This window comes from Copadichromis virginalis, linkage group LG3 (assembly GCF_057382275.1).
Source record: "Copadichromis virginalis isolate Kocher_CV1m ecotype Utaka linkage group LG3, C_Virginalis_male_GT1.1, whole genome shotgun sequence".
NCBI classification, from domain to species: Eukaryota; Metazoa; Chordata; class Actinopteri; order Cichliformes; family Cichlidae; genus Copadichromis; species Copadichromis virginalis.
The window spans coordinates 15,677,381-15,691,743 of NC_140620.1; the positions used below are offsets into that span (position 1 = coordinate 15,677,381).

Genomic DNA, 14,363 nt, shown 5'->3' on the forward strand with positions numbered 1-14,363 from the left:
CTCGCTAAGTAAGTTAGCTGGATTAGATTGTTGACGATTTCGCGTGATCCTGGATCGTTCGGTTCCCCGAAGCTCATCCGGGACTTGCTGTCATAGCAACAGAGCCGTAAGCGTAAACCTGCTCAGGAGCAGGTTTACTTTATGTAAACAGGATTAGATCGCGGCCACGCAGGTATGTCCGCTTCATTTATACGAAAGCAACAGCGATATTCCACCACTGTTTCACCATAAATAAATAACATCAATGTAACTCTCTTTCTCTCAATTCTCTCTCTTCAGATTCATTGTGATCCAGTGATTTCAGTCCTGCATGATCAGGCTGATGTTTGTACAGAGCAGATAATGAAGTGAAGGTTTTTGCACATTGGTAACAGTGAAACAGTTTATTTACAGCGTGGGATCGTTTGTGTTCGGAGTATGAACTGAGATTCCTGAAGCTCTTGTCACACTGGTCACAGCTGAAGTTCACTTCCATGTGTGTACGTTCATGTTTGTTACGATGACCTGATTGTGAGAAGCTTTTTATTCTACTGTATATAGTATATTATTTTATTCTATTCTGTACAGCTGTGTACTGTATTTATTCTTTTTGTATTCTAATTTTTGCGTCATAACTTTTGCACTGTCCACTTCCTGCTGTGACAAAACAAATTTCCCACATGTGGGACTAATAAAGGTTATCTAATCTTATCTTTTGTCACAGTGTCTGCACTTGTATGGTGTCTCTCCTGTGTGGATTCCCTTATGCTTTTTCATTGAGCTCACGTCCAGTGGTGAAGGATGACCCACACTAGTCACAGATGTGCTTTTTGACCCCACTGTGGAAGAGTTCATGTATTTTTAATGTACTTGTGTGTGGAAGCCTCTCCCACATTCTTTGCAGTAGTTCATTTGTCTCCAGTGTGGCTACGTTGATGTGGATTTAGGTCCAGTTGATGATTGGAAGCTTTTCCACAAAGCTTACAAAGAAACTCTTTCCCACCACCACAGTGACGACAGGGCTGAGAACTGGATCCATCTGTGTTGCTCTGCTTTGTTTATTTTTATCCTGAATGTCGCCTGAAATAAAGAGCATCTCTGCCAACGTCCAATTACATTTTACTGTTTACATTATAACACTCAGCTTACTGAGAGAAAATGAGTCTTCATTTTCCCAAACAGTTCATTCAGTATAACTCCATAAGTTTACTGATCAAACTTGTTCCAAACAATCAGGTTAAAAATACAGGATAAAAAGGTAAATACATCCTCACAGTAACTGCACTTGTAGAGTTACTTTCTGGTGTGGATCTGTTGGTGTTTATTCAGCTGATGTGGAGATTTAAAAGTCTTCTCACACAGGTCACATTTATAAGGTCTCTCCTCAGTGTGGCTAAACATGTGTTGTTGTAACTGTGCATCTGTTGGAAACAGTTTCCCACACTGATCACAGCAGGAAACATCATTTCCAGTGTGAATCCGTAGGTGACTATTTCGGTACTGTTTGTCGCTGAACCTTTTTCCACAAAAGTTGCAGCTGTACGCCTTAATTCCAGAGTGGGTAACTAGATGCTTCTGTAAGTTTCGACTTTGAGCAAAAGCTTTACCACACAACTCACAGTAGTGTGCTTTAACTACAATGTGGATGAGTTGGTGTCTTTTTATATCTCGACCTTGGGTAAAATCCTTCCCGCAGTCATCACAGCCGTAAGGTTTAAATCCACTGTGGATGATTTGGTGTGTTTTTAAGTTTCCAGCCTGGGTAAAAGACTTTCCACACATGTCGCAGCTGTAAGGTTTAAATCCACTGTGGATGAGTTGGTGTGTTTTTAAGTTTCCAGCCTGGGTAAAAGACTTTCCACACATGTCGCAGCTGTAAGGTTTAAATCCACTGTGGATGAGTTGGTGTGTTTTTAAGTTTCCAGCCTGGGTAAAAGACTTTCCACACAAGTCGCAGCTGTAAGGTTTAAATCCACTGTGGATGCGTTGGTGTGTTTTTAAGCTTTCAGCGTGGGTAAAAGACTTTCCACACAAGTCACAGCTGTAAGGTTTAAATCCACTGTGGATGACTTGGTGTCTTTTCAAGTCTCCACCCCGGCTAAAATCCTTCCCACACTCATCACAGCTGTAGGTTTTCTTTCCTTTTCTTCTGTGAGGTTTGTCGGCCTCCTGAGAGCGCTGACTTCTCGCTCCATGTTGGTCCTGCAGTGACAGAGATACAAACACAGGCAGTGAGTGAAATGCAGTCGTGGAACAAACTGTAACTCCCTCTATTAGCGGAATCAAACATGTCAACAAACACATTGTAGGTGTGTTTCCACCACCTTCTGGTCATAGTATCACATTTCAATGATGTGCTACAATGACAGTCGTAACGAAAAATACATATTGAAGAAATATTGATAAGTGGAGAAAATATTTTACTCATAAAAAATTGAGTTCAATTTTTGATATTGTTGTTTCAATGTGTGCCGATAAAAATTATGTTTGTATCTTCTTGTAACATCTGAGTTTTTTGTTTGTGAATGTAGATTCTGTGTATATATGGAGGAGCCCGGGATGGAAAAGATAAAGCTGCTGTTAACATGTTTTTAAAAACCAACAAGCTGTGCAGTTTCAATAACAGTGTAACTGTGATATTTTTCTCACCTTCTGTGTTGAAGTCATTTTTTCCTCTGTAGTGGCTGAGCTGAGTCCAAATGGCTGAAATTGTTCCTCTGTTGCTCCACCAGACTCTTCTCCTGTTACTCAGCTGGGACACAAAAAGTATATGTATTTTATCCCTGATAAAAATAAAAGCAGAGCAAATAAACATGACTAAACTCCTCAGTGACAACAATACCTATGAAACTTCAATGTGGAAACTGAGAAGCAGCTACAACAAGAAAGTCATCAGTTGTCACAAGAACCTGAAAGGGAAAAAGCCACTGACCCCCCTGCATATCACTGCCTTTACCCAGTGGATGCTACACCCTGTATATATGGACTTCTATAGATCCACAAGTCCGGCTCACACTCAATGGTAGCAGTACCACCTGAAGCACCTCATTAGATTCCACCTACTCCACCCAGACAACCCACATGGAAAGGATATATATAAATCTTATAAAGTTTGTATCCGTCTTGTGTGAAACTTGTATGAAAAGCATACAAGAGTGAAAACAGATATAAGACCCCTTGAAAATTATATAAATGAAACTTCTATTTTTTGGATACTTACTAAAACAATGTATGAAAGTAATGAGAAAGTGGCCGCTTTCATGAGTAAATCATATAATTTTTTACTATTTCTTTTCCATATGGGAAGGTAAAGGGTGGTTGTATGTAGGGATGGGTATCGTTTAGGTTTTATCCGATACTAGGGCTGCACGATTAATCGTTAGAAAATCGCGATCTTGATTCATACTTTTGTGCGATCTCATTTCCAAATGACAACGATTAAAAAAAAAAGAAAAACAAAGACGACGACTGTACTGCATTTTGATCCAGGACGTAATCTGCATGAAAACAAGCGCTCACTCTTCCTGCTCAACAAATGACAAGGGCGGAGTCTTATACCACGTGATACAGAAGCTGTGCCGTGTGATGCTAAAATTAGTAGGAAAAAAACAACGGAGAACACGTCAGGGAAGACGAGAAAGTGACAGGAGAAAATCCATCCCGGTCAACCACCCAAACATCAATAACGGGAACCTTATACAGCGCTTCCCTATACCCGTCGAACTCCCGCAGGCACAAAGAAATTACAGAGGCCATTACTTATCACCTGACCAAAGATATGGCTCCCATCAACACTGTGCAAAATGAGAGATTTAGGAAAATGATCAACGCCCTAGACAAACGCTACACAGTGCTGTCCCACAACTATTTTTCTATTGTTGCACTACCTGCTCTATACACGCAGTGTCGAGCAACGGTGGAGACGGAATTTCAAGCAGTACAACATTTTGCAGCAACAACAAATGTGAGACATTTGTTGTTTTTATGTTTATTTATTGTTTTTATGTTCAGTCTTAACTGTTACAAAGTTAATAAGTGCAATAAATATTTATATTGGAAAAGAAAATCATGAGAGAATCGTGATCTCAATTCTAAGGAAAAAAAAATCGTGATTCTCATTTTATGCAAAATCGTGCAGCCCTATCCGATACCAGTACCAAACTGGTACTTTTGAAACTGTACCAGTGCTTAAACGGTACTCAAACTGGTGCTTAAAGAATGGAGAACACAAAATTGGTCCAAAACCCTCTCATGTTCAGCTGTTTTTTTTGTAGAAAGATAACAATGTTAGGCTTTTCTGCAGCCATAGGGCATATATGGTATCACTCTTGGCTGGAAGCAATGCTTAAACAATGGAAAAAACACAAACTTGGTCCAAAACTCTCTCATGTTTAGCCGTTTTCCATTTTTTCTTTGGTCATTTTAGCCTTTTTGGCCAGGGTGAAGGGAGTATCTGCCATCAGACAAGAAGAAAGCCATGTAACTATGACGGTGTTTGCTAGTTCACCTTACATGCATTAATGTAATAACGTGGTTAGCCTACTCAACGTAAATTACACACGAACAACATTAATCTACATATATTGTTACAAATATATGTAAGAACTGAGCCAAATTTAGTAATGCCAACAAAATGAAATAACAATATTTGTATCTTATATATGATACATTCTTCCACAGGAGCTGCTGATCCAGTTCTACACTGCGGTCATTGAGTCTGTCCTGTGCTCCTCCATCACAGTCTGGTATGGAGCAGCCACTAAACAGGACAGGAGCAGACTGCAGCGGACTGTACGGGCAGCAGAAAGGATCATCGGCACCCCCCTGCCCTCCATCCAGGATCTGTACCTCTCAAGAACCAGGAAACGGGCAGGGAAAATCATCACAGACCCCTCACACCCTGGACACAGACTTTTTGATCTGCTGCCCTCTGGCAGACGGTACAGAAGCCTGCAGACCAGGACCACCCGACACAGGAACAGTTTCTTTCCCCTCGCCATCTCCCTTCTTAACAGTTGACCTGTCACACTGCTGCCACTGCCAGACTGCAGCTGCACCTTATGTACATTTTGTAGTATTCATTCCACCTCATTCATTTCTGTATTTTATGTATATAAGTTTAGGTTCGTTATTTATAGTTGGTTTACACAGCTTTGTGTATGTATGTGTATATATAGACACGTGTGTGTGTGTGTGTGTGTGTGTGTGTGTGTGTGTGTGTGTGTGTGTGTGTGTGTGTGTGTGTGTGTGTGTGTATGTGTGATTTACATTGCTGTGCTTGAGAGCCACCATCTACTGAAACCAAATTCCCTGTATGTGTCTGCACATATACTTGGCCAATAAACACGATTCCGATTCAGATACATCTATATATACACTGTCAAAGTTACTTGTCTTTGAGTGAAGATTTAAGGTGATAGGACATAAATAAATGCAACTTGAATCTTTACTGAAGCTCAGTATTTGACACAGAGTTCAAGTTCAATGCTGTAATAACTAATAATGATTAATATAATAATAACTGTAATATTGGCAGTATAATATTTACATCACCAACATGAGATGATTTTAGTCTCATGAAGAACATTAGCTAATTGTTATTTACTAGCTAATCTTAAAATGACTGTTGATGTCATTAGACCACACCCCGTCTCATTACAGAGATGCATATCACCTAATATGCTTAATTGGTAGTAGGCTTTCGAGCCTGTACAGCTTGGAGTAAGACAACATGCATGAAGAGCATGATGTGGACAAAATACTCATTTGCCTAATAATTCTGCACTCCCTGTATAGCTTTAGAAAAATTTGCATAAGAAGCACTTGCAGCAACAAAAACATAATATTCCAAACTTGCAGCAACAAAAACATAATATTCCAGAAACACGCTTTGCCGATGTTCATAACACTTCTTACGTTGGCATATACATCAGTGCAAATTATTGCATGTCCGCCATTACCTGCCCGAAACCGGAAGTGACGTCATTTTTGTGGGCCTTATAAGCCTATGTTGATGTTCATAAAAGTCATGTGCATATTACTATTGTACAACACTTTGGTCTACCAGGTGTGTTTTTAAAGTGCTATATAAATAAATGATGATGATGATGATGATGATGATGATGATGATGATGATGATGATGATGATGATTGACTTCATGCTTTTCCGTATTGTTTCTGGGATCCTTAGAACTGAAATTACACTGTTGGAAATATTATAATGCATCAAAATAAACTATTTATTTTCATTTTTCCTGTAGTATATAAAAGGACTGTTACAGATGAACTTGGATACTGGGTTTTGTTGGGTAATATGACCAAGATACAGTCAGAGGTTGGCCATAAGATGGACTTCTCCTCTTCAGGTGCCCAAAAAAGGCTCTTGATCAAAACATAAACAGACCATCCGTATGGAAAGGTAAAACTAGCCGTCAACAAAAAAAGAAAAATCCTACCTGCTACTGTGGAAGAGTTGTCACCGCCATTGGGCTTTGGAGCGTGATGTCACGGGGGTGGGCGTGGAAAGGATTTTGGCCTGACGGGCCATTTTCCGGGTCCAAACAAAGCGCAAGCGAAAAAGGAGCGAAGGCACACACAACAGCCATGGTTCGTATTTCCTGTGTTGCCGACTGTGGAATAAGCTTAAAAGGGTTTGTCTTTTTTATTCTTTCCCAACCTGGAAGCATCATGAGGGAGCTTATATGGCGGACCTTACAAAACGAAGGCGTCTAGCCTGGATATTAGGGCTGGGCCATATTATACCGTTCTCAGTAATACCGGTATAATGTTAGGCAACGGTAGGAAAATGAAATATCGCGATAGAATATGAGTAAAACGCGCATGCGCAGTGCCTTTGTTTTCATACGCACATGGCCGATGTTGAATGAAACAGATGAACCAGTATTGGTTTGTAAAAATGGTGCAACTTCAGTGATGTGGAACTGGTTTTGTGTTTGTCCGTCAGATACACGACAAAGAACATTTTTTTTGCAGAACATGCAAACGGCCGTCGTTATTGTCGTATTTGTCGGACTAAGATGCTCTTAAATCTGGGAGTAATCTGGGTCCTAAACTCCGTATTTTCAGGTCAAACGAACACTGCAGCATCACTTAGAGTTAAAAACTGTCTCAATTCTTTCATCTTTAATAATACGATCAGCATTGCTGCTTAACCAGGTGAAACTATGAAGTTTAACTTCCAGGCATCCATGAAAACAAAATTTATTACATTTAACGGTGTTAGAAGTTAGCAGGAAGCTAGCGGAAGTTAGCTCGCTAGTTTCGCTAGTTACCTAAGCATGATATAGCATGTTCTGACTGAGAGATTTCTGAAAAAATCAAACGTACAGCTCTGCTATCACTTCCAACATAAATGAAGACAGGAAACTAAACAGCAGTGACGTTTGTAGGGTTACTGAAGTTGGACTAGCTGGTATATAATGATGTGCTACGTGATCGCTAGCGACACAGCTATGTTAGCATATCATAAACAGTGAAGCTGGAGGACGAACACTAAGGTTCCTGATAGTTAGAGACAAATGCAATCGCACAAAGTTGCACAAAATAGTTTCCCACCACAGGAAATTTATTTTGAGTGTCTTCATAGTTTTATTTTTGAAATACACCAATTTTTATACACTGCAGGAAAAACGAAAATAAATATTATACTGCAAATTTGCAAAAAAGCAGCATATGCATCAAAATAAACTATTTCCAGCAGTGCAATATGAGTCCTAAGCATCCCAGAAACAACACAGAAAGTCATAAAGTCAAAGATAACTTTTAAAAAGACCAGTATATGCCCTGAGGCCCTGATGGTAAAAAAGACTACATTTCCGCGAAAATGACGTCACTTCCGGTTTCGGGCAGGTAATGGCGGAAATGCAAAAGTTCGCGCTGACGTCTATTCCAACATAGGAAGTGTTATGAACAGCTGATCGGATCGGCAAAGCGTGTTTCTGGAATATTATGTTTTTGCTCCTGCAAGCGCTTTTTATGCAGTTTTTGCAAAGCTTTATGTGGAAGGAAACCGTGACCTAGGACAAGCTGATGGCATAAGATGTAAGTACAACTCCTCCGGTTTCATATGCAAAAAAAATTTTTGCGCTAGCTTACGTGGTTGCAGTGCTACTGGGATTTAAAAATAGTTACGCAAAACAGAGCGTGTCCGATCAGCTCTAAAGGGTTAATATATTGCAACAACATGGGAATAGAGCAGCTGCCAGAGAATTCAACATTAATGAATCAATGGTACAGAAGGAAGCAAGAAGAATGAGTTTAATAAAGTTTGATTTATCTGACTGCTTTGTTTCGCTTAATGTGCGTTATAATCCCGTGCACCTTATGGTCCGAAAAATGCGTACTGCACACTGCAGTTTAATGTTGCAAAGCACCTCTTTTTAACTTCAGTGGATATTATACATGGTTATGCTCAGGATATGTCAGCCCATTTCTAGTGGAAATGCCTTTTGTTTAAACTTTCAGCAAAGAATTTGCATTTGCACTGTTACATTTTTATAAAGCTTTAATGTCCATAAAAACCAGCTTCTTGTTTAAGTGAAAACAATGGAAGGTTGTCTTTTTGCGCTAGTAATGTTGTGGAGTTGTATTTTGTCTCGCATCAATTATATCGTCAGTTATATCGTTATCGCAAATTTTCAAATATATATCGTGATAAATATTTTTGGCCATATCGCCCTGCTCTACTGGATAGCAGCCATGAGATGGCTTGATATCCAGTTTGCTTCCATCTCCAGATATCTGTTGGTGTGCTCCAGACATTTTTACTCCGGCAAGTTCTGTACGTTCATATCACTCTTTATAGCTTAATAATATTATCGTTGGGGTTCTTGGAGGTTATAGAAATTGCAAACAAACATAGAATTGAGTGACTGTGGAGACAGACATACGTGCTATGTAACGATTTGCTAACTCTTTCGCACAACTGTAGGGAAGCCTGCCTATGAAATGAATCAAACAAATCCAAACTGGTTACCAACGTTAAACATAGGGCACTCCGAAATCTGAACGTGAGGGTTAGGGTCAGGGTTAACAAGATACGTGAAGATAACGAGGTAGGACAGTGGCGGTAAGTACTCTGGGTCTTTACTCCACTGCCGTATTTCATAGTCCACACCAGAGACGGAAGCAGACATCTGAAACACCCGGGGCTTAGCCCTAAAGGGTAGTATGGATGTGGGATTCTTTTTTTTTCTTCTTTTTTTTTGGGGGGGGGGGGGGGGGGTAGACATTACTGAAAGATTAATTGGAGCATAACTGAGCCACTGTGTGAGATTTTGTTCAAAAAAGACAGAATTCATATAGGAAAAAATATATATCACATATGTAGGACACCTTAAACTAGTATTTTAATTAAGCGGCAAGGCAGAACAAAGTTGGGGCTGCATCAAGACACGAGGACTAAACCACAATTCAACCAGACCCAGAACTGATCTGGAATTAAAACAGGACTACAACAGTTCAAAATCAGGACCACTTAGGACTTAACCAAGACAGAACCAGAATCAGAACTAGATGATAGTAGCACTAAAAATCATCATAGACCCGCACTACACTTATTTTTTTAATTCTACCAAAAGTACACTATTTACATTCAGAAAAGTTTATATAATTATTTAACCTTCATATGCCTGCATAACTTAATAAATATATAACTTGAAAAATAACAAACCTGAAAAGAAACACTAGGTACGAGATACACAAGTACCTATGATACAGATTTTGGTAAACAACCATTTGACTAACATGTGTCCTCATTCTCCTCTCTCTCCCTCTCTCTCCCTCTTTGTGCTGACAATCATCAAATATACAGTTGAAACCAGATATTTACATACTCTTCAGATCAAAACAGATACACTTTTTTAATTGTAACATCAAATCAGACTACCGTAATTGTCGGGCTATAAGCCGCTACTTTTTGCACAAGCTTTGAACCCTGCGGCTTTTAGTCAGGTGCAGCTTTTCTATGGATTGTCCATGATTTTTATCATATCGTAAGACAATTTGTTTTGTTTGTTCCGCTGTTGTACGGCACTACGTTGCCTGGCGGAAGGGCATGTGATCAGACACACAGTATCGGGGTTCAAGAGTGGTATGTTGGTCACGTGTCCATCCGCCAGGCAACATAGTGCTGTACAAGTAGCACGAAAAACAAACTTCAAATTAACGCTACGTGTTCAGCGGGAGTCGTGGATGGTGTGCAGCAATAAACTTGCGAAAAGCAAGTTATGCTCAATTCCACCGGTGGAATCTGACAGCGTGGAAAAGTGTGAAAACATCCATGATCACCAACGGATGTCGAAGGGCTGGACTGCTGCATGATGGAGAGGAGGACACCACGGCCTTTCTGAGGGTGTTCGACTCCGACACTGACAACGAGGATTTCTTTGGTTTTGTAAGTGACAACGAAGGAAAGAAGCTGAGAGTGGATGACGTAGCCATCCTGAGCCTGTTCGTATCCGACACTGGAGGAGAGGACTTTGGTGGTTTTAGTGCGCAGGAAGATGGTGGTGAATGACTGACTTTTCTTCTTGTTAAAGCCGTGTCACTGCACCTGAGCCTAAAAGGTAGTCCGAATCTATTTTTCTGGTGTGCTGTAGGTTATTGTTATGTACTACATTTGTTACTCATTCATGAAGCACAGTACATGTTTCGTACTTGTAATTACCGCTACTTGTACATATACCTAAAAAGTTATGCAAATATGTACCCATAACTTGTTTTTCAAAATATTAATAAAAGAGGTGTGTCTCCAAACAGCCATCTCTTTCCTGACAATTCGCTTTGTGCATATTCTCTTACATATGATAAGTCAACATTGAAACACCTGCGGCTTTTAGTCAGGTGCGGCTAATGTATGTACAAAACAGGATTTTCTCCTGATTTTAGCTTGTGCGGCTAATATTCAGGTGCGCTTTTATAGTCCGGGAAATACGGTAAATGTTTATTTTTTTAGATTGATAAATATAAAAAACATATTTGTTAACTTTAAGAGTAAATAGAGAAACTATCTGTATTTCTTCATTTTAAATGGCACCAAATTGTATTCAAAATTGAGCCACACTTATGGAGCTCCACAATCCTTTTCCTGGTGTTTTGGTTGACATCTCTTAATTTTCCATTTCAAAGAAACAGGCTCTGTGTTTTGTCTTATATGCATCCACAGCTGTCCCACCAATTTACTCACATGGACTCTACTAACCTATCAGAAGCTTCTTCAGCGCAGAATGGAATCGTCTGGAGTTTTTTTATTAATTAACAATAAACTTAGTGTATATGTACTCCTAAATTTGATGAAAGTGATAAAAAATAGACAGCTCTGTCTCTCTTTATTCTGACATTTAACTAATTCAAAAGATATTTCAATATTTATTTATCTAAAACAAAACAAGTTTACTCTAAATTGATGTTGTACAGTAAAAAAAAAAGTTCTTGTGTTTTCCATAAATTGTATGTAAATATCTGGTTTCAACTGTGAATATACTGCTGTGTATTGAAAGTCCTCTTGTTTTGCATAGATATACTGAACAACATACAAAGCATAATATATAAAATAATATCTACCTGAGTTTTTTCTTTGAAAGAAGCTCCTTATGTCCATTCTTGTATATCAGTGCATTACTGAAACAGATTTATTTAGCCGTGGAGGGAAACGACTGAAAATATGAAATAAACACACATAAGCTAAGACTCTCTAAAGAAACAGCATTGTTGTTGTTCGGCTTTTCATTTCGCCATTTGTTGATTAACTTGAAGAGCAAGTAACGTAATACTGGTCAAGTGATCAGTTTGATATCAATCTTTCGTGATACACCGTCATATTTACATTTTTTGTACAGTATGAATGATTTACTTTGGTACCTGGTCAATCTTCAGTTCTCCTCTGTCTGCCTAGCTCAGTTTCTCCAACAGCGCACTTGCAGTAGTGATGTGTCGGTCGCGAACGAAATGGCTCTTAGAGCCGGCTCTTTGGAGTGAACGACGCGAGCCGGCTCCTTATTGGGAGCCGGTTTTTTTCTCTCTCTCTCTCACTTTTTTTCAGCGTCACTCCGCACGCGAGCCTTGTGCTTTGCGCTGGAAAGAGGGGGGAAGGGCAGTAGTTACACTGGCAGTACCACAGGAACAGAGCCGGAGGGAAACAGCCAGGGACATCAACGTCACATTAGAAAGGTATAGTAATCATCCAAAACTATATTCAGTTGCGGATGATAAAGGATTCAGAAAGTTTATTCATGCAGGCCCAAATGGCAGAGAATATGCATGTTCTTTTTGTTTTCATATTTTAATTTATATTTAATTGTGTTGTGGTTTGCAGTGTTTTGTGTTCTTTCACTTTAAATTTGTTTAAAAGGAAAAAAGCTGAAAATTTACGTAGTTAAAAGTTGAAATGTAAATAGTTGGTTTTTGTATTAAATTATTTATTTATTACATTTTGTGTGGAGTGAATAAATAAAAGTATATTTACAGTGGCCCCAAGAGACAAAGCACGTAAAAACTCCAAAACACGTACAAAAGACAACAGAAGTGCTCCAGGATGCTCGGGCGCAGTGTTGAGCTTTTGTTACCTAGTGGCTACACAAGCCAGCAAGTACCAACGACCGGATTTGGTGTGTGGTAGTAACAGGTAAATGAACTTTTTTTTAAATTATTTGAATATATATGAGTGCTTGTGTATAAATACACAAACAATACACACATGCTTTCAATTGTGTAATTTAAGTGATCTAGGTAGCGGTTTTGAAAGTTCAGTTAACGCTAGAAATGTGTTTTGGAGTTTGTACATGTTTTGTCTCTAGGGGCCACCGCATATATTTATATATAAACATATATAAATAAAACCACTTCTTTTTTTACATTAGTAATTCCTTTTGTGCATAATTTTATATTATTGTTAATAATAAATTAATTAAAGCAACAAAACAACCTGAAGAGCCGGTTCGGAGCCGAAAGAGCTGACTCTTTTTAGTGAGCCGAGCTGAAAGAGCCGGAAATCCCATCACATCGTCACTGCGGGGCGATTGTGGCTCAAGAGTTGGGAGTTCGCCTTGTAATCGGAAGGTTGCCGGTTCAAGCCCCGGCTTGGACAGTCTCGGTCATTGTATCCTTGGGCAAGACACTTCACCCGTTGCCTACTGGTGGTGGTCAGAGGGCCAGTGTCGGCAGCCTCGCCTCTGTCAGTGCGCCCCAGGGTGGCTGTGGCTACAATGTAGCTTGCCATCACCAGTGTGTGAATGACTGGATATGTAAAGCGCTTTGGGGTCCTTAGGGACTAGTAAAGCGCTATATAAATACAGGCCAACAATCATGTTTTTGCGGTCCCACTTGCAGATACTCAAAAATTCAAACAAAGCTCATAAAAAAATAAACAGATGAATAAAAACAGTTTCTCTAAATACAGGCCATTTACCATTCACTAACTCGCAGGCAGTAGCTGCCCCGTCCTGCTTAGTGCCTGAGCTCAGATCATACCAATATTAGGGGGGATTTACGCACAGTCGTAAACACATACACATACAAATCCTGATTTACAAGTACAAAATATTTATGATCACATTTTGAGCCCATACTTGAGCTTTGCCAGAAAATAGCGCGTCAGGCCAAAATCCTTTCCACGCCCACCCTTGTGACATCACGCTCCAAAGCCTCCTTCTCAGCAAGCTTCCACTACTCTCACCCTGGAGTTGCGCTCCCCCAGGCTTGTACCTGTGGCTTCATGTCCTGGGGTGGGGGTTGGTTGTTCTCCTGCCCTGCACCCCATCCTTTTGTTCATATTCCAAGACTATTTTTCTTTATGTATTCTTTCCCCCCAGCAACCGCCATATTATGATGTTGCAAGCAATCACAAACTCTACAGTGTGTCTAACTCCAATGTCTACCAAGCAATCTATTATTCTCAACAGAGCTAAACTCAGCATAAACTGAACCCACATTAAAGTTAGCTCGATGCTTACCTTTAGACGAGCCCACAAACCGAGAGAAACTCCGTGATGAAGCTGGAACTCTTTCCAAACACAGGAAACAGATCAGGGAGCAGAGACCCACGTTGTTCCTGTAAGTTTACTACTTTACTCCCGTTTCATGAAAAAGCAGCTCTCTCTGCTCGACTCCTCTCCTACACACACACTTTGCTCCTCCCCCTTTACCCGGCTCCGCTGTGATTTGTTGCTGTGCGGTCACGTGACTCAGCTGCACAACGTAACCCAGTGGAGCGTTATTTCAAAAGTAGCGCCAATCTCCTTTTCCTAAACTCTTTTCCTTGGCCTCGATGAAAACGTCATCGTGGGGAGGACAACTGCTGAGATGTCAGGGAAAGAGAGGAGCGGTGCTGAGAATTGGAACAGCCTTACGCTCGTCTCTCTGTAACA

General features: G+C 40.0%; 1 protein-coding gene across 1 annotated transcript; it reads right to left on the reverse strand.

Moving 5' to 3' along the window:
- Positions 1-293: 293 nt before the first annotated feature.
- On the reverse strand, positions 294-14,061 carry LOC146713018 (uncharacterized). The gene is made up of 3 exons (XM_085452332.1): positions 13,950-14,061; positions 2,629-2,731; positions 294-2,181 (listed from the first exon to the last, which is right to left on the reverse strand). Exons 2-3 carry the CDS (start codon positions 2,644-2,646, stop codon positions 1,273-1,275), a joined length of 927 nt encoding a protein of 308 aa, XP_085308458.1. The 5' UTR covers positions 2,647-2,731; positions 13,950-14,061; the 3' UTR covers positions 294-1,272.
- Between the last annotated feature and the right edge of the window lie 302 nt (positions 14,062-14,363).